Source organism: Phascolarctos cinereus, unplaced genomic scaffold (genome assembly GCF_003287225.1).
Source record: "Phascolarctos cinereus isolate Bilbo 61053 unplaced genomic scaffold, phaCin_HiC Scaffold_4;HRSCAF=312, whole genome shotgun sequence".
NCBI classification, from domain to species: domain Eukaryota; kingdom Metazoa; phylum Chordata; class Mammalia; order Diprotodontia; family Phascolarctidae; genus Phascolarctos; species Phascolarctos cinereus.
Window position 1 is genome coordinate 597,787,307 of NW_027555847.1, and position 26,414 is coordinate 597,813,720.

Here is a 26,414-nt window from a genome sequence, read left to right on the forward strand (position 1 = left end):
TGAATTCCATATTCTCTCCCTTCATCCCACCCCTTCCTGTCCTTGAAAAGGCAAGCAATTTGATTTCATCTATACATATGAAGTCCAATATACATATGAGAGCCAATAAAAGGTCAAAGTGAGACATTCATCCAGGTAAGACAAGTTAGGAGGTCAGAAAGAGAAATCTGTGACACAGGATATAGGCTAGGCCAGAGTCTACATAGATGAAATACAAGCAGTAGCGACACAACTGCACATGGGCAATAGGATTGCCAATCAGCACCAGTTGTATCCACTGCCAGCAATGGGTTCCTTGTAATCTCTTTCCCTTTAGTTGTCTGACCCCATTATCATCTCTGGGTTGAGAGCTCCTGAAATTGCTGCAACTGCTGCTGCTTTGGCTATTGTTGCTGCAGACATGTGTGGGCTTCTGGTCATCCTCACCTTGGTGTCACATATTTCTACTTCTGACCTTCTACATTTTCTTCAATCTAAAAATGTCTCACAGGGGAAGCTAGGTGGTGCAGTGGATAGAGCACTGGCCCTGAAGTCAGGAGGACCTGAATTCAAATCCAGCCTCAGACCAAACACTTGACACTTACTAGCTGTGTGACCCTGGGCAAGTCACTTAACCCCAATTGCCTAAAAACAAAACAAAACAAAACAAACAAACAAAAATCTCTCACCCTGGTGTTTTGTTTGTTCTGTCACTCCAAAATTGGATTTGAGGTGTTATTTTAAAAATGTTTGGAGGGGAATGTTGAGAGAATTCAACTGGGTTGTGGCCTCTAATCCTCTATCCCCTTAGATGTAATTTTTACATGAACTTTTTTCAGTTTAAAGTTTTAAATTATTCCCTGCTTCTAATTTCCCTCATACTTTTAGCTCATCTTGTACACTATAAAGAAATACATCCACCTAAAATATCACTTTCTTTCCAAAGAACCTATAGTGAAGAACCACAGTTTGATTTTCCATAAAATGGTTCAGCTTTATTTCTCACTATTGACACTGTGAATATTTGCTCAAGTCAGACTAGTTTCCTCCTGCCACCCATACATTGCCATCTTTCTGCCTTTGCTTATTTTTCTGGTTTAGAATGTTTCCCTCAATTTCCTTCACAAAATTGATCTTATATTTCCCCAGTGACTTTTAATTAAAGCTAATATCTTTCTAGAAGAAACTTTTCCTAGACTAAGCACAACTGATAATGATATCTTCCCTACTGTGAATTATCTCATGATTATTTATATAGTGTATAGTCTGTAGCATTTTCTGTCTTGATTGCCTTAAAACTGTTCCTTATTTGAGGAAGCTAGTTTGTGCAGTGGATAGCATGCTGGACTGAATGTTAGGAAAAGCCAAATTCAAATCCAGCCTCAGACACTTACTGTGTGGCCCTGGGTAATTCACTTAACTTCTGTATGCTTCAATTTTCTCATTTCTAAATAGGGATAATAATGGCACCTAGCTCCCAGGGTTTTTGGGAAGATCAAATAAGATATTTGTAAAGTATATACAAATCAAAAGTAGTATGTAAAAGAACTTTATTATTGATTGTGAGGACACCAGCACAGGCCTGCCAACATAGTTGTTGCTTGCCCTTTTTCTTGAAGAGACCATGATATTAGGAAGATGATGCCATGACTTGCAAGTGAATTGGATTTAAGTGAGGGAATACTGTACAATGTCACCAGTCTCACTTTCTCTTCTGGAGCCATCTAGGTCCAGTGGCAAGATACAGATCAGGATGACTGGAGATGGCCCTGGATGATATCCACATCAAAGAAGGCACTGTGGTCTTCGAGCAAAGCAAACATAAGATGCATAAATCTAGAGACATCTCCATCCCCAATGTTCAAATGGACTATTTGTGCCCGATCTGTGGTAAAGCCTTTCAAGGTCTTATTGTACTGATCAGCCACAGTCAAACACACATAACCATGACTCCATTATTGTGAAGTCATTGGTCCTTTTCAGGTATGAAGGACGAACAACAGCAGTATATACAAGCTAGCTCTTTTATGTATGTCTTGTCTCCCAAACTGGGATTGTAAATTCTTTTAATTTTTTATATTTCTTTTATATTTCTTACTGTGTTGGAAAGATACTAAAATACTTGATAAAGTATTCCTGAATGACTATGTATTTATGAATGAATAAATAATTTTGAATGAAGTGAAATGAATAGATAAAAATATAAGGAAATAAAAGTATTACAAATGAGTAGGTAATAAGTCTCTCTCCCTCTGTGTGTGTATATGTGTGTGTACAAACACACACAGAGACATAAACTGCAATATAAATAGATTTTAAATCATAGAAGTCTGGTTTTCAGAATGGTAGGAATGCATTATCTTTTTTTTTTTTTTCAAAAAAAAATTTTCTTTCTTGCTCATCTGCTTGGCCAGAGAAGCGACTGGATAGCTTTTTTAATTACAAGGCCCTTTGACTCACAGCTCCCTTGACTACAAATTAAGTAGGCTGTCTGATATCTGTTTTTGTCTCTACTTTGTTTCTGTCCTGCTTTATATTAGCATTCTCTCTCTGCATAAAATAGGTCTCTGCAAAGCATATGTAATCCTTGATATTTTTTGAGATGTGATGAGGATTGAAATATGGCAATGGAAAAGACTATGTGTAATTCAACAGGAAAAGGTTAGGTTTCAATTCAATAGAAAAAAAAGATTTGCTCATAATAAGTGCTTAATAAGTGCTTTATTCATGAGATAACAAAAACAACTGAGAGGAAGAACTCAACTCTTAAGAATAAAATTCCTTATTTTGTTGTAGGGAAAGCGGTTCTTGCATTGGGAAATATAAAACAAAAATTGTTAGTAGGGAATGGAAACCCAAGCCTGAAAGAATGACTCTCCAGGGTACTGAAAGAATTTATGAATATTATTACTGAACATCTTTTCAATGATCTTTTAAAGCAGTCATTGAAAGACTTCATAGAAGTGGAGATAGGTGAATGTTCCTTTTTCAAAAAAGGGTAAGAAGGGGCAACTAGGTGGTGCAGTAGATAGAGCACCGGCTCTGGACTCAGGAGGATCTAACATAACATAACACTTACTAGCTGTGTGACCCTAGGCAAGTCACTTAACCCCATTGCCTAACCCCCCCCTTCCCAAAAAAAGGGTAAGAAAATGATCTTGACTTGGTTTCTTAGTGAAATTCTAATGATCAGTATTAAAAGGTGTGGTTTGTGAGCAGTTAGAAAGGAAAGCAGAATCTGTAAGAAATCAGTATTTGTTCATCAAAGACAAGTTCTCATTTTTGGTTTTTTGCAAAGATACTGACTACGGAATGATGGAAATACCACAGATGTAGAATGCCTGAATTTCGGCAAGGCATTTGATAAAATATCTCACAACATCCTTGTGTACAAAATATAGAAATGTAACCTCAATGATAATAGAATTAGATAGATTTACAGCTGGTCAAAGACCAGATCCAAAGAGCAGTGATTAATAGATTGATGCTATCACAGAAGGAGAAATTGCTATGTTGGTGTCACTGGTCTCTGTCTTTGGTTCTGTCCTATTCAATAACTTAGATGAAACCTTAAAAGCATATTTATTAAATTTGCAGATCATAAGACCCTGATCCAAAATTAGCTCAACAGGGTAGAACAACAGGCACATCTAATAAGATGGACTTAATAGTGATAAAGGGAAAATTCTAGATTTGGATTTAAAAAACCTGTTACATATACAGATTTTGCCAGGTCATAGTTCACAAGAAAATGATCTGGAAGTTTTAATGAAATGCCAAATCAATATGACTTAGCAATGTGATAAGGCTTCTCAAAAGGTTAGTGTAATTGCAGACCGAATTAAAAAAAAAATCACAACACACAAAACAGGGCAGTTTATCATCACACTTTTCTCTGTCATGGTTATATCACAACTGAAGTAGTATGTTCAGTTTGAGGTATCACATTTGGGAAAGGCATTGATATGCTCTAGGTTAGGGAAGAACGATCAGGATGTTGAGTATGGATGATGGATGATGGGGGATGGACAAGTTTTGCTGTATTCTGCTCTCTTCAGCCATAGCTAGATTATTGCGCTTCATTTGGGGCGCACAGTTTTAAGGAGGACACTTAGAAAGTGTCTAGAGTTGGGTTACTAGATAGTAAAGGGTTTTAAGTTTATGCCAAATGAACATTGCTTTTAAGAATCTGGGCACATTAAGAGAAAACTTAAGGGAGCATTCATAGCTGTCTTCAAGAATTTGAAAGGTTGTAGTATGAAAGAATTAGATTTATCTTATTTGGTTTCAGAAGGCACAACTAGAGCACTGAATAGAAGTTGCAAAAGTAAGCTTTAGGCTTTGTACAAAGAAAAAAGTTCCCAACAAATAGAGCCATACAAAAGTGGAATGGGATGCCTTGGGAGATAGTGGTTACATCTTACTAGAAGTCTCCAAGCAAAAATTGAATGACTCTTAGGAAACTTTGGAGTAGAGTAGAATGCTTCTGAGTTCTCTTCCAAATCTGAGATTGTGACTCAAAATTATGCCACACAGGGCTATTTGACTTGAGAAAAGAGATAGTGACCCGTGATATATACTTAAAAGAGCAATGGGGTTTGTTTTGTTTAGCTCTAGACTGCAAAACTACAACCAGTGAATAAAAGAGAATAGGAAAAATGTGAATCAGAATTAACAGAGTGGCAGATTTTCGGTCAATAAAACAAGAAAAACTAATAGAACGGTCTAACAATAGAATGGACAACTAGGTGGTGCAGAGAATAGAGTCAGGCCTAGAGTCAAAGACTTGACTTCAAATCCAGTTTTAGACACTTACTAGCTGTGTGACCCTGGGCAAGTCACTTAAAATTGTTTGCGTTGGTTTCCTCATCTGTAAAATGAACTGGAAAAGGAAACAGCAAAGTACTCCAGTATATTGCCAAGAAAACCCCAAATGGAGTCATAAATAGTTGGGCATGAATGAAACCATGAACAACAACAAAAATAGAATAGGTTGCTTTCAGAGGTATCTATTCATAAATGGAAGGAGACCTTAAACAGAGGCTACATGGATACTTGTTGAGAACATTTTGCGGGGAATTCCTTCTCAGGTATGGGTTGCAATAGATGATTTTTGAAGTCCCTTTTAACCGAGAGACACTATAATTCTATAAAAAGCCTATCTATTCTAGGACTATAGCTTAATATGGCGAAGAAGAAAGGATAGTAATTGGAGAGATTGTCAAGATACTAGCCTGCAAGTATATGACTAACTTTTTATAGTTTGATTATATAATACTTAGGGCTACCCTCATTTGCAACAGAGTCTCCTCAAACAGACTACTCTAGGTTCAAGATATGCTGTATGTCTGTAAATACTCAAAAATTATAGGTCACAGCATTCATTGAAGTATTTTTTATTTTTATTTTTAGTCATTAGAGTTGGTTCAAAGCAACAATACTTAATGTAAAAGCTGGGAAGAAGTTTGGCAGAAATTAGTTTTATATCAGTAGCTTATATCATATATAATAATAACCTATATAATAATAGATCAGTGACCTGAATATTGAATGTCGTGCCATTAAAAGACATTTAGAAAAGGACCATACTTTTCACAGCTATGGTTAGAAGATACTTTTTAAATAGTATTTTGTGTTTTTAATAACATCTATATTTCCTAATATGTCCTTCCCTCCCCTAGAGCATTATCCCTTAAAACTAAGAATAAAAAGAGTTCACAAAACCAATTCAGCAAAATTAGCTAACATATCAACTAAGTTCTACATTACATTCAGTGTTCTACACTCATAGTACCCCATCATTGCAAAGAAAGGATATACATTTTCACATCTCTTATTTGGCTCATAGGTTGGCCCTGTGATTTTTAAAATTACATATTGCTATTGTGAGCTTTATGGTTCTCAACAAACAAATATTTCAATATGCAAATGTTATTAAAACTGTTAGTAGAGATTTTAGAAGTAAATATATATACATATGCACATATCTATGCACAAATAGATACTGACATCAATAACGAGAGATAGGATGAGGGTGAGGGCAAAGGAAAGCTGGAGGAAGGAGGTAGTGTGGTGTAATGGATAGTTAGCAAGCCTCAAAGATAAGAAGTCCTTGTTCAGTCCCACCTCTGTCACATACTGGTGCTGTGACCCTTAATCTCTGAGGGATCAAGGCAATGCTTAAGCTTCCAAGTTGCAGAAGAGTTGCTGTATTATTACTGTATTAAAAACTGTATGCTGTATTAAAAGTTGCTTGTATTATTAGAGGAATTTTCCTAATCTGAGAGTTCTCTATACCAATAAAATCACAGATCCATTGTTGTTTTTTTCATATCCACAGTTGTAGTCATTTTTATATGTTTCCTGATTCTGCTTGCTTACTTTCTACCAGTTCATACAACTCTTATATAAAATGTTTCCATATTAGCCATGTTGTAAAATGAATCAGACAAAAAAAAAAAAAGAAAAACGAAGTTTTTAAAAAGTATGCTTCCATATGCACTCAAAGTTCATCGGTTCTTTCTGTGGAGATGGACAGCATTTTTCAGCATGGGTTCTTTGGAACTGTCTTGGATTACTGTCTTGATCAGAATAGCTAAGTCTTTCACAGCTGATCATCATTACTATATTGCTGTTACTATGTAGAATGTTCTGATTCTGACCATTTCACTTTGCATCAGTAAGGTCTTCCCAGATTTTTCTGAAACCATCCTCTTTGTCATTTCTTCTAGCACAATAGTATTCCATCATAATCACATAGTACAACTTGTTCAGCAATTCCCCAATTGATGAGAATCCTATCAATTTCCAATTCTTTGCCACCACAGAAAAAGCTGTTATATTTTTGCACAAATAAGTCCTTTTCCCTTTTCTCATACTAATCTTCTAAATGTTTCTCTGTGATTTATCACATTCATTATTTCTTAAAGCTTAGTAATATTTCATTCCATTCTTCTACCTCAATTTTAAGCCATTCCAAAATGATGCTAATAAAATTTGTCTCCAGTTCTTTTCCATTAGTATAAGAACTGATGGAGAGTGAACTAAGGAGAAGCATGGAAACCATGTGTGTATGTATGTATATGTATATATGTGTGTGTGTTTATATCTCTATGACTACAATCATGTAAATGCAAATAACAAAAAATTAAAATAAATATATGATGACTAAGCTCACATCTGAATAAGAGTTGGGTAAATGCAGTGAGAGATTATGAGTGAGGAACAATGCATACGTTGTTAGTGTCCACTAACATGTTTAGTTTTCTAAACTACTTTACCCTCCTTTTCTAGTCCCTGTAATAAGGGAAGTCTTCCTTGGAATTGAAGGAGTTAGAGCAGAGGTAGGGAAACTGTGGCCTTCAGGCCACACATGGCCCTCTAGGTCCTCAAGCACAGCCCTTTGATTGAATCCAAACAGATTTCAAAGGCTAAAGGGCACAGGTTCCTCACCTGGGTTAGAGACATACTCAAAAATTATGATGTTATAAACAAAATATATAGTAGAACATTTCCCCCCCTAAACTTGGGGTACATTCTCTCTCTCTCTCTCTCTCTCTCTCTCTCTCTCTCTCTCTCTCTCTCTCTCTCTCTCTCTCTCTCTCTCTCTCTCTCCCTCTCTCTCTCTCTCCCTCTCTCTCTCTTTCTTTCTCTCTCTTCTTTTATCCTATTGTAGCATAAGAGCTCTCTGGACACATCTGGAGAATACACATGGAGAGGAACACATGTAGGTAGCCAGAGTACTTGCATAGAGGAGCAAGTCCTAACTACGAAACTGCAGGGCTGTCACTGTTTTCTGATCCTGACATTATGCTTCCCCTGCTTTCCTTGTCTAGCTGGTCTCTGCTGAGATTTGCTTCTATCTGTTGATTCCAAGGTGACTGCTGGGCAGTCTTGGCTTCCACTAGAGCCTTGGTTAGTGAACTTCCCTTCTGTTTCTAGCTTCTGATTTGAACTAGAGTCCTCAGCTGAGGAACTCTCTCTTTCTTCTTTTCTCTCTTTCTCTTTCAGAGGATAAGAGGAAGAATGGGCTTAACCTTTAGCTTAGATGCCAGAGACTCGAAGTTCTGCACTTTTTTAGGGGCAAGCATCTTTTACATACCTACTCAGATATGTAAATATCAGGAAAACCCCTCTCCTGCTTTCCTCTTTCTCTAGACAAGGAAGTCTCAGTTCCTAGTCTTAGCTGAGGGCAACTTGTCTTTTAAGAAGGAAAATTTTCCTTTTTGAGGGAACTCTTTTGGAACACAGAACAGTAAGTAATGCCTAAAGGCATTTATTCTCACACTCAATCCTTTGTTTCAGATTCTGGTCTCTTTTTCATATATGTGGTCAGCAACAAGTGACCCAGGCTTTGATCCACTTTCTACTTGCTCCTGTCTCTAACAATCACGTAGTTTGTCCTAAAATTGCTCACTCATATTGTGTTTCCATGCCTATATAATCTGGCCCCCTAAATGTAGCCCACATGTTTAAATGAAAGTCATAATCAAAATAATGCTGGTAAAGATACAGAATTAGAAGTTTTTACAATACATGCTTGTCTACTAAAAGTTACAATAGAAATTTCAAATTGGGGGAAAAAAGCCCTACATTGATTGGGAGCCTGAGACCTTGGGGGCAGTCGCTGGCTCTATCACTTTATTTATCATCTTTGCAACATGTGCAAGCCACTTTAGCTCATAATCTGTTTCTGCACTGGTAAAATAGTTGTAACATACTGTATACATAAGGTTATTGTGAGGATCAAAGGAGATAATAAATGCGAATGTTCTACACATTTTAAAGTAATATGAGTGCCATGTTTTATTATATTTCTCTTCCTATTTATTTTTCTAAATAATCTAAAATATAAAACTTTATAATTCCTTATAATCAATGCCTATAACTTCCATACTTAGGTATAATATGTGATATTTTGAGGTTTTTTTATAAACTTAATAACACCACAAATTCAAATAAACAATTACACTAAATATGTAATTTTCAAGGAAAACCTTAATTACCTACAACTTGCAAAATAGACTTTTTTTTTAAAAAGCTCTGGGAATTTTTGGGCAGCTACTTATATGATCTTAAAACAACTGATATAAAATTCAATCAGTGAGAGAGAACTTTTGTTACAGCCCAATAAGTTGGCTTGTATAACTTTAACAGAAATATTAAAAGAGAAATGTTCAGGCTAAAGTTAGAATTCTATTATTGAGCCTGTTACTGTTTTTGTCTTTATCTTTTTTTTTTATTATGTACTCTTTATATTGTCTGGCATAAGAAATAAAAAGAAACAAATGTATGGATGCTGATAAATGAAGGCAAAATTCAGCTTCTTTCATTCTAAAAAAAAGTGTCCTATTTCAGTTATGTAAACTAAATAAGCCCAGGCCCCTGAAACTCTACAGGACATAGATCTCTTTTTCTTCTGCTCATGGTAAGGCAATAGGATTGAGGGGAAGTGAAATAGAAGACAATCTTAATGAATTTACTCATGTTTCCCACATTGTAGACAAGGGGTTTTCCTAAACAGTTTTATGGTATTCTGTTCTTCCATTCAAAAATTAAAGAACTGGAGTATATGTACACATGTTGTAATTTTTCTGCTTTAGAAGGCATTTAAATATTGAATGGAAAAAAACCAAAGAATAATTTTTTAAATCTAAGAGCGAGAATGGGTGGTAAAAATGGAGACAGTTATTAAAAATTGTGTATGTTTAGAGTAAAAGTAAATTAAGTGAAAAAATGAATATATATAACACAAGTATTTCTTTTTAAGCTTATCATTACATAAATCCTCTGGAGTATATGATTTAAATATAACGTAAAGTTAAAATTCTTTTCAAGACATATGAACAAAAGACTTGTCTTATAGAGAAAATGTTTAAAAGTATACCATAGCAACTGCTCAATAGGTCCATATTTTAAGTTCACTTTAAGTTTACCAACAAAATTGATTAATCTTATATATATGACTGAATTTCACAGAGAGTTCATCTTCCATGTCATCAATTCTTTCTACTTTCTAAACGCCTAGGATCTCTTGACATGTTTATCAACATTATATTAAACTAAAATTACACAATGGGTCAAAACATTTGATTACTTAAATATTTTGTCATAAGTAAGCCATTATTTAATTCTGAAAATGGTCTATAATAACTTCTGGAACATAAAAACTTTCATAGGCTAATATGAAAAAATCCTAAGTAATAAACTAAGCTGCCTTTTCCCCCTTTGTCAAAGTATTTGGCTTATATAGTTTCAGTCTATGATTATTCTTATTTTGAAATTCATTAATGCTATATGTTACATATATATAGGACATTTTCTCTTTAAAGAAAAACTTTAGATGTATAGAGCAGTGTTCTGACTAGATTAAAGACATACATCACAGTTTACATTTCATGTATTTCATTCCTCTGTAGTCTTTGCTTTCTCTTGGTAGCTATAATGAGTGCTACAGAGAAAGTCTAAAATCGGATAGTATTACATGAACTTTAAAGTGTTTATTATGTCTTTGTCTGTCCTTTCACCTTTTCCTTTATTTCACTCTCTTGTCTGTCTGACTCTCACAGGAGACATGGATTACAACTGGTTGGACCATACGTCTTGGCATAGCAGTGAGGCATCCCCAATGTCTTTGGTGAGACATGTGGAGCCTTACCATTTGTTTCCTTTATCATTTCACTTTTCCTTTGTTTTATTTACACCTTTGCATGTTTTCTTTTTTTGTTTCCTTTTTTTTTATCCCACACCTTTTAGGGGACAGTCAAAAGGGAAAAAGAAAAACTAGTGAGCAGGCAGTTTTGTCGGACTCTAACACCAGGTCTGAGAGACAAAAGAAAATGGTGTCCTTTGGTGGCCACTCTTTGGAAGAGGACTTGGAATGGTCTGAGCCTCAGATTAAGGACTCTGGGGTAGATACGTGTAGTAGCACGACTCTAAACGAGGAGCATAGCCATAGCGATAAGGTACTGACTGAAATTGTGAAGCCTGCCTTTTAACTTGCTCATTTTGGTCTTCGTTTGCTCTCTGTCACTCATTAAAACAGTACATAATATAAAAGATGGGGTGGTTTCAGAGACAATGTAGTATTTCTTAAGGTGCAGAAAAGAAAAACAAAACCAAAAACTCCTGCTTGCTTGGCTGTTTTTTCCCCCCCCCACCATTTGGCAGCACAAGAACCAAACCAAACCAAACCAAAACAGGAACAAAAGGATGGTCTTATGGTCCGATTGAATGAAAGGAATTCATATGGTTACTATAACATACAAAGTCAAAAAAGAAAAAAAAAAAAAAAATTTTTGATTGGCTTATTTGATTATTCATATGTTCCTTGGGATGAATTTAAATTATTAATAGTTTGAATCCCAGGTATAAAAGGGAGAAATTTGCATAAAAAGTTGTTTTTCTTTTTTCCCTTTCACTGTCATTTTGTTCTTTTATTTAATTGCCATGGCATTTTTTTTTTTTTGTGCAGCCTTATTTAGTGCTAGAACCATTGCTACCTGCTTTGGTATTTGTTACTTTTGCTTTTAGTTTGATAGGAACTGGGGTCTATCATTTTTAACACATGGATGTAACTGTTGGGGCCTTGTCTTTTGCCTGCTAATTTTGCATGAAGATGAGCATGAACATTTTGGATAATTGTGAAACTAATATGACTGCACAAAACACCTGATTTGCTATTCATCATGTAATCTATAATGGTATGGGGACATTATTCATAAAACTCTAGTTGTGCTATTGAGAAAGGAAATAAATAAATTACTAATGTTTTGAAGGCCAATTAACACTTTCAGGACATTCTTGGATATCACTGAGTGAATAGGAATAGGCAATTTACCAAATGGATCCAGAGATCTGAAAGAATCAATGCACTTTTGAAAAGTTAGTGCTTAACTCCAGTCTTACTGTTAAATTTGTGTCTTCTGTGTCAGGGAGAATAAAAAGTATCTCATACAGGGTATTGTTTTTATATATTCACAGTATTTGAACCTAGGAAGACATTTTTGCCCTTAGCATTGGTTTGAATTATAGTATTCTGTTAACAACAATTTGCCCATATTATTCATAGAGTAACAAAGCTATTTACATTTTTTAAAATGTTGCTCCAAGAGATAAAACTTAAATACTTATAACAATTTTAATTTCTTTGGTCCCCCATCATTTTTGTGAATTTTAACCTTTTTTATAATATCTAATTGAATCATATACATATATGTATGTATATATTTATTTAATGTCTTAAATTAGCATTCTATATAATCCATACTTAGAATCAGGAAACTGTGAGGTTTTATTCCAATGCAATCTTTAAGTAAATTGAAGGTTGTGGAAAATTTTTATTATTGTTTTAAGACTAAAATGGTATTTGTGCACTCATAAGGTTTTTATGACATTTTGAAATTTAATAAACATTAAATGTGAATGTGATTTTGTCTTAAAAGAATTTTAACATTTTAATGCATTATTCTAGCACCCTGTAACTTGGCAGCCATCCAAGGATGGAGACCGTTTGATTGGTTGTATTTTATTAAACAAGCGCCTGAAAGATGGAAGTGTCCCCAGAGATTCAGGAGCAATGCTTGGACTGAAGGTTAGTAATATAAAATACATTACTTTAATGAGATGCCCCTTTTCCATGAGATGCCTCTTTTCTTTCAGTGAGTTAATAGAAAAATAAAAGATGTCAATTTGTGTTGTTTTATTTTCCTTGTTTTAAGTAGTTCATATGTATTTGCCTTTATTGTTCAAAATCTTTTTGCCAGAGATAGCATTTAAAAGGTTACATGCCTTTTAATGTACATGGCTCACTAAAACACTATTAAAGCATATCAATTTTTAAAAATATGCTTTATATTGAAAGTGAACAAGTTATTTATTTTTGACATAAGTTGCTTACCTAAGTCTGAATATTTTGGTGATGCATTCTTTTATGTATCAATATGTTAATATAATTTTATAAATTCTTTACATTTTATATTGTTTCTTTAATTCATATGCTTTTCACTTGATTCAGAGCTCAATTTTTAGTTTCAGAATAACTAACAGGTAATGTCATAAATAAAATTTTTACTACATAACTCCATTTTAGGCACTTTATGTTTATATTACTGAAAAGGGTTCTAATAAAGTAGAAAATTTAAAAAATTATATATAACAATACATTTTATGTTAAATTTGAAAATATTTCATGATCTTTGTTATCTCTATTTTCTTTGCAAGGATCCATGGTCACTTAGAGATGTATTTTTCTTTTTCTAATGTACATTAAAATACAACACATGTTTGTAAGGAGTAATTATTTCTAAAAAGTATACTACTATTCATTTAAGTAAACATTTCATTTATTTGAATTAAGAGTTTTCTAACAGGTTGTTATTGATTGAGAACATTTAAAAATATGTAAAGCTTTTCAGAAAATATAAATTGACTTATATTTGATGTCAGCAGTGGGACTGATACATGAACATTTGATAGTGAGGAGACACAAGCATGAGAGCAAATTGAAAGCCATTTTCTCTGTTTCCTTAACCTGTGACAGCACAGGAGCTCTCTGGAACAGATATTAAAAAGATCTTGTTAGCAATATGGATTTAGTTGTTAGTGGTTTAGAACTATAGAGTCTGAATGGTGATTATGAGCCGGCCTATGAAAGAGAATGTTAGAATCTCACTGATGTTGATGGTTGCTCAACTAGACTCCTTGGATTGCTTAATCAGAATGCACTGGAACATCACCAGGGTGTTGTGATTCATAACAAGTGGGAACCAGGTTAAGGAGCACTAACTTAAAATAAACTGTATTAATATTTGCTCTTATAATTTTTATTAGTAATCATCATCATCATCATCATCATCATCACAAGTGGTTATGTTCTGTGTATCATATAAGAATAGAGTTGTGTGGAGAGCCCTTTCATTGTCTTTCTGTGGGCTGTAGGCTATAGGCCTGAATCATTTAGGATCTTTATTAGATCTATCTGCCTGGAATCATATTAGCTCAGGGTCTTCTTAGGTATTTCTTTCCTTTAAAGGTAGAGCACATCCTTTGGGAAGGAAGTTGAATCACAAAGGACAGAAAATGTACTTTATGAAAATGGCTGATGGTAACAGAAATACTGAATTTAAAAATAACAATGCATCTCTTAGATAAAATTACACTTTCAAAGCTTTGAGTGGGATACAGACCACTTACCCAAACAAAAATTCAGAGGTTTCTCTCAGTAGAAACGGAAGTTTTATTTTAGCAAGTCTCGCACAAGAATTGGGCATCACCTACCCAGGGTGGACTGCAGTAGGGAGGCAAGATACAAGCAGCAAGCAAGCAGTTACATGCCCTTAGACAAACAACTCTAAGTAACCCCCCCACACACACACACACTTGTTTACCTCAATCTCTTTATCCTCATTGATTGAAGTAAGAGACCTTACATTCTACCCAGAAACTAAGAGATATATTTTACCTAAAACAAGCTTGGGAGCCAGAAGATTGCCTTATTTGGTAAAGATAAGGCTGGGGTGGTGGTAACAAAACAAGGAAGGGGGTGGGCAACAGATGTATGACCCAATCACATGATTTACAAGAAAACAAAATTTGGGCCCAGCTAATGCTAAAGCCTTTACTAAATTTTGGGGCTTAGCTTCCATTTCATATGAGAAACTTTCACTTGTCCCACACAGCTTTGTTGTTGATATTCAGTTTTTCCATTATATCTCTTTGTTGATTCCATTAGGGGTTTTCTTGGCAAAGATACTGGGGTGAGTGGCTTGCCATTTCCTTCTCCAATTCATTTTACAGATGAAGAACTGAGACAAACTGGGTTAAGTGATTTGCCCAGGGTCACACAGCATGCTTAGCATCTGATGCCAGATTTGAACTCATGAAAATGAGTCTTCCTAATTCCAAGCCTAGGGCTCTATCCATTGTGCCTACTTTCTGCCCTGTTTAATTTAAATTTAATTTAACTCAAAGGCTACATTTGAAGAGACAGAGTAGTTAATTGACATTCACTTGAATTTTCAACACTATTCATCCTAATATTAATCCTATTATAAAACTTTCCTATTTCAAACAGGTTGTAGGAGGAAAGATGACTGAATCAGGTCGACTCTGTGCATTTATCACCAAAGTTAAAAAAGGAAGTTTAGCTGATACTGTGGGGCATCTTAGACCAGGTATGTTTCTACATTAGAGTGTTTGAGATCTTGAACTTGAAAAATATGAAAAATACAGTACTTTGGAATGTGATCTGATTAGTACTGAAATGCTCACTCATGTTCCATACAAATCTTCAATCAGTAATGAGATTATTACTAGCATTTACTAAATCACACTTGATAAGAGTACTTTTAATTTTTTAATCTTATACTTGTTCCTCTTTAGTTCATAATAATATTTTATTATAAACTCTAATTTGTGGGAGGAAATAAATATGTTGTAGGGTAGGAAACAAGTTTATGGTTAAAAAAAAATAAAAATTTGTGAGAAATCCCCAAATTCAGTTCTTGAAGAGGAGGATCAGCTACACAATATGTACGTACATACATATGCACATATGTATGTATATACATACATATACATACACATGTTATACATTATATATATATGTATTATACACACACAAACACACATACATATACATGCACTTAAATGTAGAGACCAGAAATCTTTATACAAGCAACCAATTTTGATTTTGTGAAATCTAGAACTATAGTTACTACACAGATATTACAGATGAATTTATCATAATGTTCATCTTCCTTTATTGTTTATTTCATATTAAAATGAGCAAAATCTTTTGCTCATGAATATGCTAATTCTCTTGGCCCATCATGTTTTAAGCCACTGGAGCTGCTCTACGATATTTTTTCTCTATATAGTTTTCATTTTGTCCTGTGTAGTTCAGTGGCATCTATGAATTATTTATGCTTTAAGTTCAATTCTTGAGGTTACTTTTTCCTTCTAAGATTATTCCTGCCACAAACTACAGGTGATGAAGTGTTAGAATGGAACGGAAGGCTACTACAGGGAGCTACATTTGAGGAAGTTTACAACATCATTCTAGAATCTAAACCAGAGCCACAAGTGGAACTTGTGGTTTCAAGGCCTATTGGGTAAGTTGGTCTTTCATGTCTTTAAATTTCTAATTATGATACAGTTAGATATTCTATAATAAAAACATATTCTGCTACCTCCCTATAAAGGATCCATAACACTTTCCCAGTCATGTCCAAAAATTGTTGAATTTTATACACACATGCACACACACACACAAATTTAATTACCTCTTACCTGTCTTCATCCAGGGAGATCCTTCCATTAACTGATTCTCTGTCTGGATTCATTCCTTAGCAGTGAACAATCTCCCACCCCACCCCCTTTTTTCTCCTCAGCCCTGTGATACTAAATCTTAGTTTACCAAAGATCAGCTTCACTCTCTCCCCTGCCACCCCAAGCCACTTTTCAGTCATTCCTGGTCACTCATCCTCATCTACTTCAATCCTCTCTCTACAATGCATGCTCCTGGAGGTGGTGATATATTACTCTTAGTTCTCCATAGTCACTGTCAGATTCTCCCTCTTCTTCAGTAGCTATGAGTTGAGTAGGTCCTTTGGAAATAACATAGCTCAAACTCACGTGCAAGGACTAACTCTCAGTGACTCCTCGAAAAGGGATTATAAAAATTATATGTCTGTGCCTACTAGTGTTGATTTGTTCACCTGTTGATCCCTTGGCATGATCATTACTATGTTCTTTTATTCTAATTTTTATCCTGTTGATAAATTAATAAACAGAGGGAGGATAAATAAATGAAAAATACAGGGAAACAACATACAAGAAAACTATGCTATTAATCTCATTTTGGTTTTAATAATATGTTTGATACCAAAATGAAAAGTTAAACATATAATAGTTTTTAATAAAACAAGTCTTACACTTGGATTCAAAGAATCATTTCATAAAGATAAGACAAGAGAAAAATAGATAGACTGAAGTTCATGTGAAAAAGGTCTGGAGCATTTAGTGGAACGCAAACTCAGTATGAGTTAGCAGTGTAACCTGGCAGTTAAAAAAGAAAAAAAAGTGATCTTAGACTACAGTAAGAAAAAGAAAGTATCAAGACAATGAATGATGGTTAATGGTCCTCCTCTATTTTCCCCTGTCAAACAACATATAGAGTATTGTGTTTAGTTTTGGGCACCACATTTTAGAAAAGGTATTGACAAGCTGAAGTGTCCAGAGGAGGGCAATCAGGATAGTGGAGGACATAAGCCCTTGCCTTATGAGGATAACTTGAAGGAAATGGGGCTTTAGGGAACACTGTGGGAGAGGGATTACATTTGTTCTGCTTGGACTTGGCAGGCAGCGTTATGAGCAATGGATGAAAATTTCAGGAAGCTAGACATAAGCTTGTTTAAAAATAAATTCCTAATGATCAGAGCTAAATGAAAGTGTAGTAGACTGTTTCAGATGGTAATGGGTTCCCCCTAATTGTAAGTCTTCAAATAGATGATCCCATGTTGGAATTATTACAGAGGTATCTATACGTATGTGTTGCACTCAAAGACCGCTGAAGTCCCTTCCAACTCTCAAATTTTGTGAAGGTAGATTTTCTCAATGATTAGGCTTTCTTTCTCCAGCTTTAGACTCAAAAACTTATTATCTATATAAAACATTGAGAATGAGGTGAGGGTGGCCAAAGACTCAACTCATACCTACCGTGAGGCTTCATTTTGGTATCAAACACATTATCACCATAAAGTACGTTCTTGCACATGAAGCCATGTTAGGACATCTTTTTGAGAACTGTCCTTATCCTATTAGAAGTTTGTAAGCCAAGATATATAAAGATAACAGAAGCAATGACTAAATGTCATACAACTTACATAAAAAGTAAACTATAATTATTTTCCCATTCAACAGGCACATATTAGCTACTGTGTGAAGAGAAATAATATATAACTAATCAGTATTATTAAATACAAGGGGAATGTAAGATTCAGGGTAGAATTTTAAAAAATCATTTCAAGGTTAAAACCCTGTTCCCATGCATTCTTTAAACATTAGAGTTTTACCTGACCTGAACCCTGAATAAAAATAATCACTTTCACTGAGGTATGTCTTACAATACAACTCATTGAGGAAACTTTACCCATTTTGTCCTACTTTGCTAACCTCTGATATGCTTTAGTCAAGTGAACAATTTGAGGTTTGAACTTCCAGTCTTTAAGGGGGCTACCCTATGGCATTATTTTCGCATAAAAATTTCTGTCATTTTTATATTTTTGTTTAATAGTTTAGAATATTTATTCACATTGTTGTAGATAGCTAAAACTGACTTGAGGTTTATTACATGGTTCATTAAATTACTTGACCTAACATCTATCCAGGCTCAAGCAAAAATATCCTTAATTTTTTTTTGCTCACCAGGAGATGGGGAACTTTTCAAATGGAACACATATTACTGGCAATATATACATACACACACACACACACACACACACACACACACACACTCTTATATAGTTGCCAGTCCAAAGTGAGCATCATGTTTAAATATCTATATGTATGGCTTAATTCATTAAAAGAATTTTATATGTTCTTAATGAATTGTACTAAATAGGCTTTAGATGTTGTTGGAGTAATTGAACTAGTGGTAGTACATCTCTAAAGGACAAAAATAGGACTACTTATTTGATATTTATTGAACCTTTTGAGAAAGATGATAAACTCCTGACCATGAATATACAAATTTATAAATTTACGAGTCCTCAAACTATTTAATAATTTAATTGTAGAGTTAAGTACCCTATTAATGGCCAAGATATTACTTGTACCAATGTTGGAAGAAGTTTCCTATTTTCTCTTTTTCATTCTTTTAGAGACATCCCCAGAATCCCTGATAGTACACATGCACAACTGGAGTCTAGTAAGTTTCATTTTTTTAAATGAGAATATAATGGATTTCATAATAAATTAATCCGATAATTTTCTCTATTTGTATAATTGTACAATGTGACAACTTAGTACAAGTCAATATAATCACACAAAAAAATATTGTGCCATGGTGGAGAACAAGAAAAAAAATTTTTAATGATTAATTTTACCTTTAAATATGTTGTTGTTCACTTGTTTCAGTCATGTCTCACTCTTTGTGACCCCATTTGTGGTTTTCCTGGCAAAGATACTGTAGTAATTTGACATTTCCTTCTCCAGTTCATTTTACAGATGAGAAAACTGAGGCAAACAGAGTTAAATGATTTGCTAGGGTTACACAAGCTAAGTAAGTTTCTGAGGCTGCATTTGAACTCAGGTTTTTCTGACTCCAGGCCCCAGTGGTCTATCCACTGTGCTGCCCTTCAAAATATCAGGTTTCTACTTTTCAAATTTAAATACTTAAGCAATAAAACTTGCACTGCAAATATTTTGCAAATAGTGCGTGATTAGATTGCACAGTTTGGTAATGGTGTTTGAAGAAGAAAGAATACTCAATACTTAAAATAAATTCTTAAAGCAAACTGACAGATAATTTAATCAATATTTATTTTCGCCAGACCTGTGATATTCATCAATGTGAGGAAATCAGTGTTAGAACCTCTACTAATGCATTGTGGTAACTAGGAAAAAGCATACCTGCTGAGTCAGAAGATCTTGGTTCAAATCTTGTCTCTGATGCTTATTACATATGTAACCTTTGGCAAGTCACTTAAACTCCCTAAGCTTCTGTTTACTCATCTGAAAAATGGGGAGTTTGGATACGATGGCCTCTCAGGTTCCTCCTAATTTTAGATCTATGATCCTAAATTGTTTGAGTTTTAGAGAGGTGCTTAGGGCACTGTGTGGTTAAGTGACCTGCCAAGTGGATTGAATTAACACTGTTTTGTTATGGTAGAAATATTCTCATGTGTTCATGTTCTATTTGACACAATATGATAAGGCCTCAGCAAATGCTTTCTAATTGAATGCTCCTGAGACAGCAGCAGGGAATCCCTAAAGCTCTAAGGTAATGGGGCTACACAGCACAGTCTAAGTGGAATTGTTGGTTCTGAGATTCCCATTATAATAGTGAACTTTGAAAATGTCACAACCTTTAAAACACTGTAACTTAGGCATTTTGTATGAAATTATAATTTCAAAGTTGCACTGTTAAATATAAATGAAAAATTGCTGTTTCTACTCTAAATGCAAAATTATCATTTCAGGCTCTAGCTCATTTGAATCTCAAAAAATGGATCGCCCTTCCATTTCTGTTACTTCTCCCATGAGTCCTGGAATGTTGAGGGATGTTCCACAATTCTTGTCTGGACAACTTTCAGTATGTAGTCACTGAAATAATTTTTTCTTGCTTTCTGAAATACTAATACTCTTAAATATGATACTAGTTTGTAGCAGAACAGGTTCTGGCTAAAATATGATTTTTTTTTTTTGTGAATACAACTTTAGGTTTTCATTTAAAGGGCACTGCACTTCCCCCTATTCCCATTTCTTGGTTCAAATGAAAAGGTATCTTTATTTAACCTAGATTCTCTGAAATTTAAAGAGTGCTATCTTTTCTTTTTCTGTGATTAAGCCTTTTTTCTCCTACTGTCATAACATGCAGGGTCATGGTCTTTTGTTCTCTGTTCCATGGTAGCCAAATCTCATCCTCAGATATATAAAGGAGGTAAAATTTTATATGGTATACAGGCATTGTTTAAGCTAAAGGAATCTGTTATGTACATTCTTCCTTTTTCATTTCTAAAAAAACTTATATGAATTTTTAGGCTATCAGTAGGTTATCTATCTCTAAAACAGTATTTTTAAAGGAATTTTAGACTATTTCCCCAACTAATGAAGCATAGGGATGAATGGGGAAAGTTTTTAATATATGACTGATTCCATGGTATATGTTCATGATATTACATATTTCTAACATATCATATTACATGATACCTCTGAATTGTAAAAAAATGCAAAATTCAGATGTGCACTTTTATTTCCAATGAAGAAAACCTTTGAAAGTATGATCCCATATATTTTAGTTGCTTATATCAATATTATTTATACTATTTTAAGAGCATTATTTTTAGAAATGTAGAGTTTAAAGATACCTGTAATGACTTTTTGACTGTTTTGAACTATTAGAGATCAAAATTCAACTTAAATTCTCAAAATTCAGACATTAAATGGTATAATGTTTTCAGTAAAATACTCATATGTTTTTTAAGAGAAATACTGCTATTTTGTTTTTTAATACTTATGAAAGGCCTAATGAAGTAAAATTTAGTCTTTCTGCTTTTTAAAATAGCACTCAGGGGCAGCTAGGTGGAGCAATGGATAGAGCACTGACTCTGGAGTCAGGAGGACCTGAGTTCCAGCCTCAGACACATAACACTTACTAGTTGTGTGACCCTGGGCAAGTCGCTTAACCCCATTGCCTAGCCAAAAATAAAATAAAATAAAATAAAATAGCACTCATGAATTATATAAAATGAAAAAAAGTTCTTTTTGTTTGGAGTCCCTGGTCTTTTCTCTGGAATTTTAATTAATTTGTGGGGAAGTATAAAAAGTACAAGTATAAAGTATAGAAACAATACTATAAAAATCAAATAATTTAATGAAAAATAATTTTGACAGGTTGATTTGTGGTCTAATATGTTGGCATCAGCTAAGATTATTTCAATAACATTATTTCAAAAAGGAGATGGATTCTTGCTAATATTGTTATGTCTCCCCCTCATTCTCTCTATTATTTTCTTCTATAAATAAAATGCCCTCTTTCTTTTTCATAGTAATGGTGCATATCCTATTTTCCTTTATAAGCCATATCTAATTATTTTCAAATGTAATCTGGCAAAATAGAAGCATAGATATAGTCACAATAGCAGATTGGGGGTGGGGGAAAGAAGGAAAGAGAATAAGCATTTATATAGTAGGTATTATGGGCCAAGCACTGTGCCAAGTATTATTTTACAAATATGATCTTATTTGATCCTCACAAAAATACTGCAAGATAGGTGTTACTATTATCCCAGTTTTATAGTTGAGGAAAACAGTGGTTAAGTGACTTGCCCAGGTCACACAACTAGTAAGTATTTGAGGCTGGATTTGGACTCAGTTCTTCCTGTTGATTCTAAGCCTAGGCCTGTATCCACTGTGCCTTCAACTACCTCATAGACAACTGCATGTGATTGTCCCACCTTCTGTGACCATATCCAATTCCCCATATTTAAAAATGCAACACTTTTAAATTCCTGATCTTTAAAAGAGACTTAGTCAGGCCGGTGAATAAACTATTCCCTATCCTTGGTAGAATATGAAGTAAATGACATTTTAATAATTCACTGGAATGTTCAGGTCCAGTGGTATAATTCAAACTTCCTTGGAACATGACTATAAATCAAAAAAGATAAGATTGGAAGACGTATAAAGCTATATTTAACCTTCCTTAAATGTAGATGTTTCAGATTTATTTCCTCAGAGTTATCTTAAAAGTTGGCTTCAAAGCCATGGGATCTTAGTCTGACAGTGAGTGTCAGTATCATGTCCTTATGATTTGAAAGCAGTATGTTCTGTATTCAAGTCTGTATTAGTTATACTAGTCATCTTCCTTCTAACTATGAATGTTTCTGAAATTAGTCTGAGTCTGCCTTTTGCATCCAAGAGGACTCTAGCAATATGTTTACCTGGATAAAGAGGAATAAAAACTTCTCTCATCCTAACTCCAATATTTTCTTTTCCAGGAAGCTTAGACCAATAGCATTATTCTAACTAGCTATGCATAGGCTGAGAGAAGGGGAGTTTATTAGACAGGTGAAATATGCATATATAGTATGTCACCATTACAAAAGAAACTCCCTTCACTTCTAATCCTCCTCAGGCTACACCTCCTTATCAGTGACATTTAACTAAAGACCATATTAAACCTGTAAGGTTATAACTATATTTTGCATTTAGACAGAGGCTATTCTTTCATCTTGTACCCTTATTAACCTAACACCAGTTTATACCGAGTTCACTGATTGCTATTTATCTTCTAAAGGGAAACAGAACAAAACAAAACACAGAATGTTTTTATCTTCAATTAGTATTTAAGTCCCTAAAGGACCAGTGAATACCAGCTAAATTAAATGTTAACACATTCACTTACGGAAATAATTTTTTTTGCTAATTTTTCTTTGTGTTTCCTTATTTTTGTTTCTTTTTGTGTTTCTGAATATAAGCTCTTTTCTCTGTAAGAAAGTGCCATTTTAGAACTTTAGACCACATAAATAGATGAATGTTAGTTTTTAGATTGTATTAAAGTGAAATATAATCTTTTTATATTTTTCAAATTTGAGAAAATACATAGAAACTTTGATTTTGTACTAGAATAGGCAGACCAAAACTCATATTTACTGAAGATAATACTTCATTGTCTGTGGTTGATTCATTATTATTATTTTTTTGCCCAAGTGTTTTGCTTTAGAAAATTTTCTGTCATTTCTCATTCTTTGTTTATACTTATCTATTTGTATGCATCTTTTCAAAGGACATACCTGATTGGAGAATATGTCCTCACTCTCTTACAATTCTCTCTCTTTTTTTTTAAACCAAAGTTGTCATTGAACTTTGAATCTATTTGTTTAATTCCTGGTTATTTCAACAATGGTGCATGAATGTCCTGGGTGCAATACTACAGTGAGTAGTAGGAAATGACCTTAAAAAGTGGAAAATAACGGAAGCATACAAACTCAAATTCTATATTTGTAGCAATCAAAAGATCATGCCCAACATGCCTAAAAGAGATCAACTTATGTAAATGACAATAGGTCACTTAGTATCTCACTTTTCTTGTGTTTTCCATTATTAAAATACTACGTCATATACATATTTAACACTGTATAAGTAATTAGTTTCAAATAAATGTATGTTTCAGAAGATATTAGTAGGTAGACTTCAGAAAGCTATATGTGCTAATGAAGAGCTCATACTACTTCTACTTTTTTGAAGTTAGTAGAAGAGACTGGTATATTTAATGAGTTTCTTTTTAAGGTATTTTTAGTTTCTTTTTAAAGTATTAAAGTATTTTTGGTTTCTTTTTTAAAGTATTAAGAGATTTACTTGCATAGCCTCCCTACCTCTAATATTCTTTGTTATTTTTGTGGTAAACTGCGAGAGTTAGAGGAGACGTTAAGACAACATATCCTCCTCTGATATTTAATTATTACCTACATCTTGTGCAAATCTAAACTGGTCCTCCTCAGTTTCTTATTATGTAAAATGAGGGGTTGGATTAGATGACCTCTGAGGTCTCTTAACTCTAGATATGTATATAAGAAGGGAACATTATTTCAGTTTATCTCCTATTCTGTCACTTCCTCAGAAAGTTTTATTAAAACTTTGTGGTTCATCTCTAGTTACTAAAGTAATAACAGTGATCTACTGAGAGTAACACTGAGATTATTAACAGTTAATTGTATTCTAAAGCTCTTAACATTTCTCAATTCTTTTACTACTCCATACTTAAAATGGAATATTGCTTACTCAGAGGGAGACTGCATGTAAGAGAGAGGGAGGAGAGAGAGAGAGAGATTGATTGTGATTATTTTTTCAGGACTTCCTTTCTTTTCACATTCCCAGTTTTATTTTTCTGTTTAGGGCTTAAACACCTTTGCTTTAAGGGGAGAAGAACCACTCAATTACTTCTTCTTCTCTGGAAGAACATTGCTCCTCTCTGCCCTCAGGTTGAAGGTGCTAATAGTATTTAACTTTGTATATGGGAAAATGGGAGAGAAACATGAAATGGTTGAAAGTTGAATCAGGAGCTGCTGAATAAAAATAATAGACTAAATGCTCATTAACTCTCCTTCAGCCCTACTGAGTATAAATGAGTGGTTTATTTCTTTATTTTGGCCAGGAAAAAGTACATATATTCTGGTTAGACAATGTCTACTATTACTTGTTTCAAAGTAAATAAATAGCAAAAGAAGTGGAAATTATATGGATAAAACATTTTTTTTATTCATCCTCAGAATGGTGTAGTTGAATGAACATCAGGGTAGAAGTTAGGCCCCCTGAATTTTCTATTCCTGGCTATGCTACCAATTTAATGTGTGACTATTGGCAAGTTATATACTTTCTCTGGGCCTTTGATTTTTTCATGTATAAAATGGGGATACTGCTTAATATCCACAACTTTTTGGAATTGTCATAACACTCAAAGGAAATAATAGATTTAAAAAAATTTTGCCATCATATGATAAGCACTCAAAGATTGTAAATATATAAAAGGCTTATCTAGTCTGAATGTTAGCAATTATTTCCTTTTAGATGCATAGTGGTAAAATAAAAATGTTTAAGATGATTTTCAGACTGGAAGCTGATGGGGATAAGAATAATTTAATAAAACTCACTGATAAAATTGAATTATAGACACACTTTTATCTTATAGCCTTTGATAATTCTATTAATACTTAATTTTTAGGTATGACTCATTCTGAAACAATGGCTATCATGGATTGCTTTTACTAATATATTTATTACCCATTTTCCATCCAGTTTTTCTTCAGTTTTGCCTATGGTTCTCCAGTTTTGTCAATGATTTCTTCTGTTTAGTTCATCTAAAGGTTAAATTTTGAATTTCTTTATATTTGATTTCTAAGGCTTAGCTTTTATGATGCATTTGGAACTCTAGCTTCAGAAGATTCACACCTGAATGTTATTTCTCATTCACTTTTATTTCATGTTACTTTTTTGAATGTAATTTTTAAATCTATTTCAAGTAAATTACATTTGTTATATACTAGCATTTTTGGCAAATTTAATTTAGACATTCCATTAGAATATTTAAATTTAAATATATCTTTTAACGGTGAAAATTATTTTTAAGGTTATAGTTGTGTGTGTTGGTTTTTACTTTTGGTCTTTTAGTTCCAGCGTATTGTCTTTTTTGGTTTTGTTTTATTGCTTTTTTCTTTAATTTTGCTTACCAGAGCCAAAGCCTTAGTAGAAGAACAACGCCTTTTGTTCCTAGGGTTCAGGTAAAGGCCTTGTCTGCCTGACAGAAACTGAAGTTGTGCTTAAAAGTTTATTTATTTGTTAATTTTTGGAAAATGCATTGTAGGAAAATGTCATTGTTTTGGTATGTTGCTTTAACCCATACCTACTGAGCAGCTTGTAAAGTTCTGCATGGGGGTTGAAATATTGAATTTAATTTAAAGAGACAACCGGCTTTAAGTTCTGTTACTGAGTTTATGATGTATTTTGTATTTAAACGGGTTCAAGAGGGATACACACATATTATGTACACACATTAATACAGTAAAAGAAATAAGCTTATTTTGGGCTGTTCATTTTTGACCTTATTACACTAAGGTTGCTGTCTCTTTAAATCATTCATTAGTATTTACATTAGTACTATATCCTTTTTTGCATTTTCCAATTAATAGCTCCTTGAGTAGAAGACTGGCAAATAA

General features: G+C 33.7%; 1 protein-coding gene across 7 annotated transcripts in view; it reads left to right on the forward strand.

Moving 5' to 3' along the window:
* The window catches only part of RIMS2 (regulating synaptic membrane exocytosis 2), a 539,971-nt gene that overhangs the window by 117,533 nt on the left and 396,024 nt on the right, over positions 1–26,414 (forward strand). For 4 of the 7 annotated variants that reach the window (XM_078153695.1, XM_078153696.1, XM_078153697.1 and 1 more), the window contains exons 3-9: positions 10,735–10,943; positions 12,452–12,571; positions 15,053–15,152; positions 15,968–16,091; positions 18,861–18,907; positions 20,181–20,293; positions 25,932–25,979. In XM_078153695.1, coding sequence (XP_078009821.1) covers positions 10,735–10,943; positions 12,452–12,571; positions 15,053–15,152; positions 15,968–16,091; positions 18,861–18,907; positions 20,181–20,293; positions 25,932–25,979 — 761 coding nt within the window. Of the gene's footprint in view, positions 1–10,547; positions 10,616–10,734; positions 10,944–12,451; positions 12,572–15,052; positions 15,153–15,967; positions 16,092–18,860; positions 18,908–20,180; positions 20,294–25,931; positions 25,980–26,414 lie in introns of all 7 variants that reach the window. The other 3 variants (XM_078153700.1, XM_020969889.1, XM_078153699.1) reach the window with 1 other exon arrangement.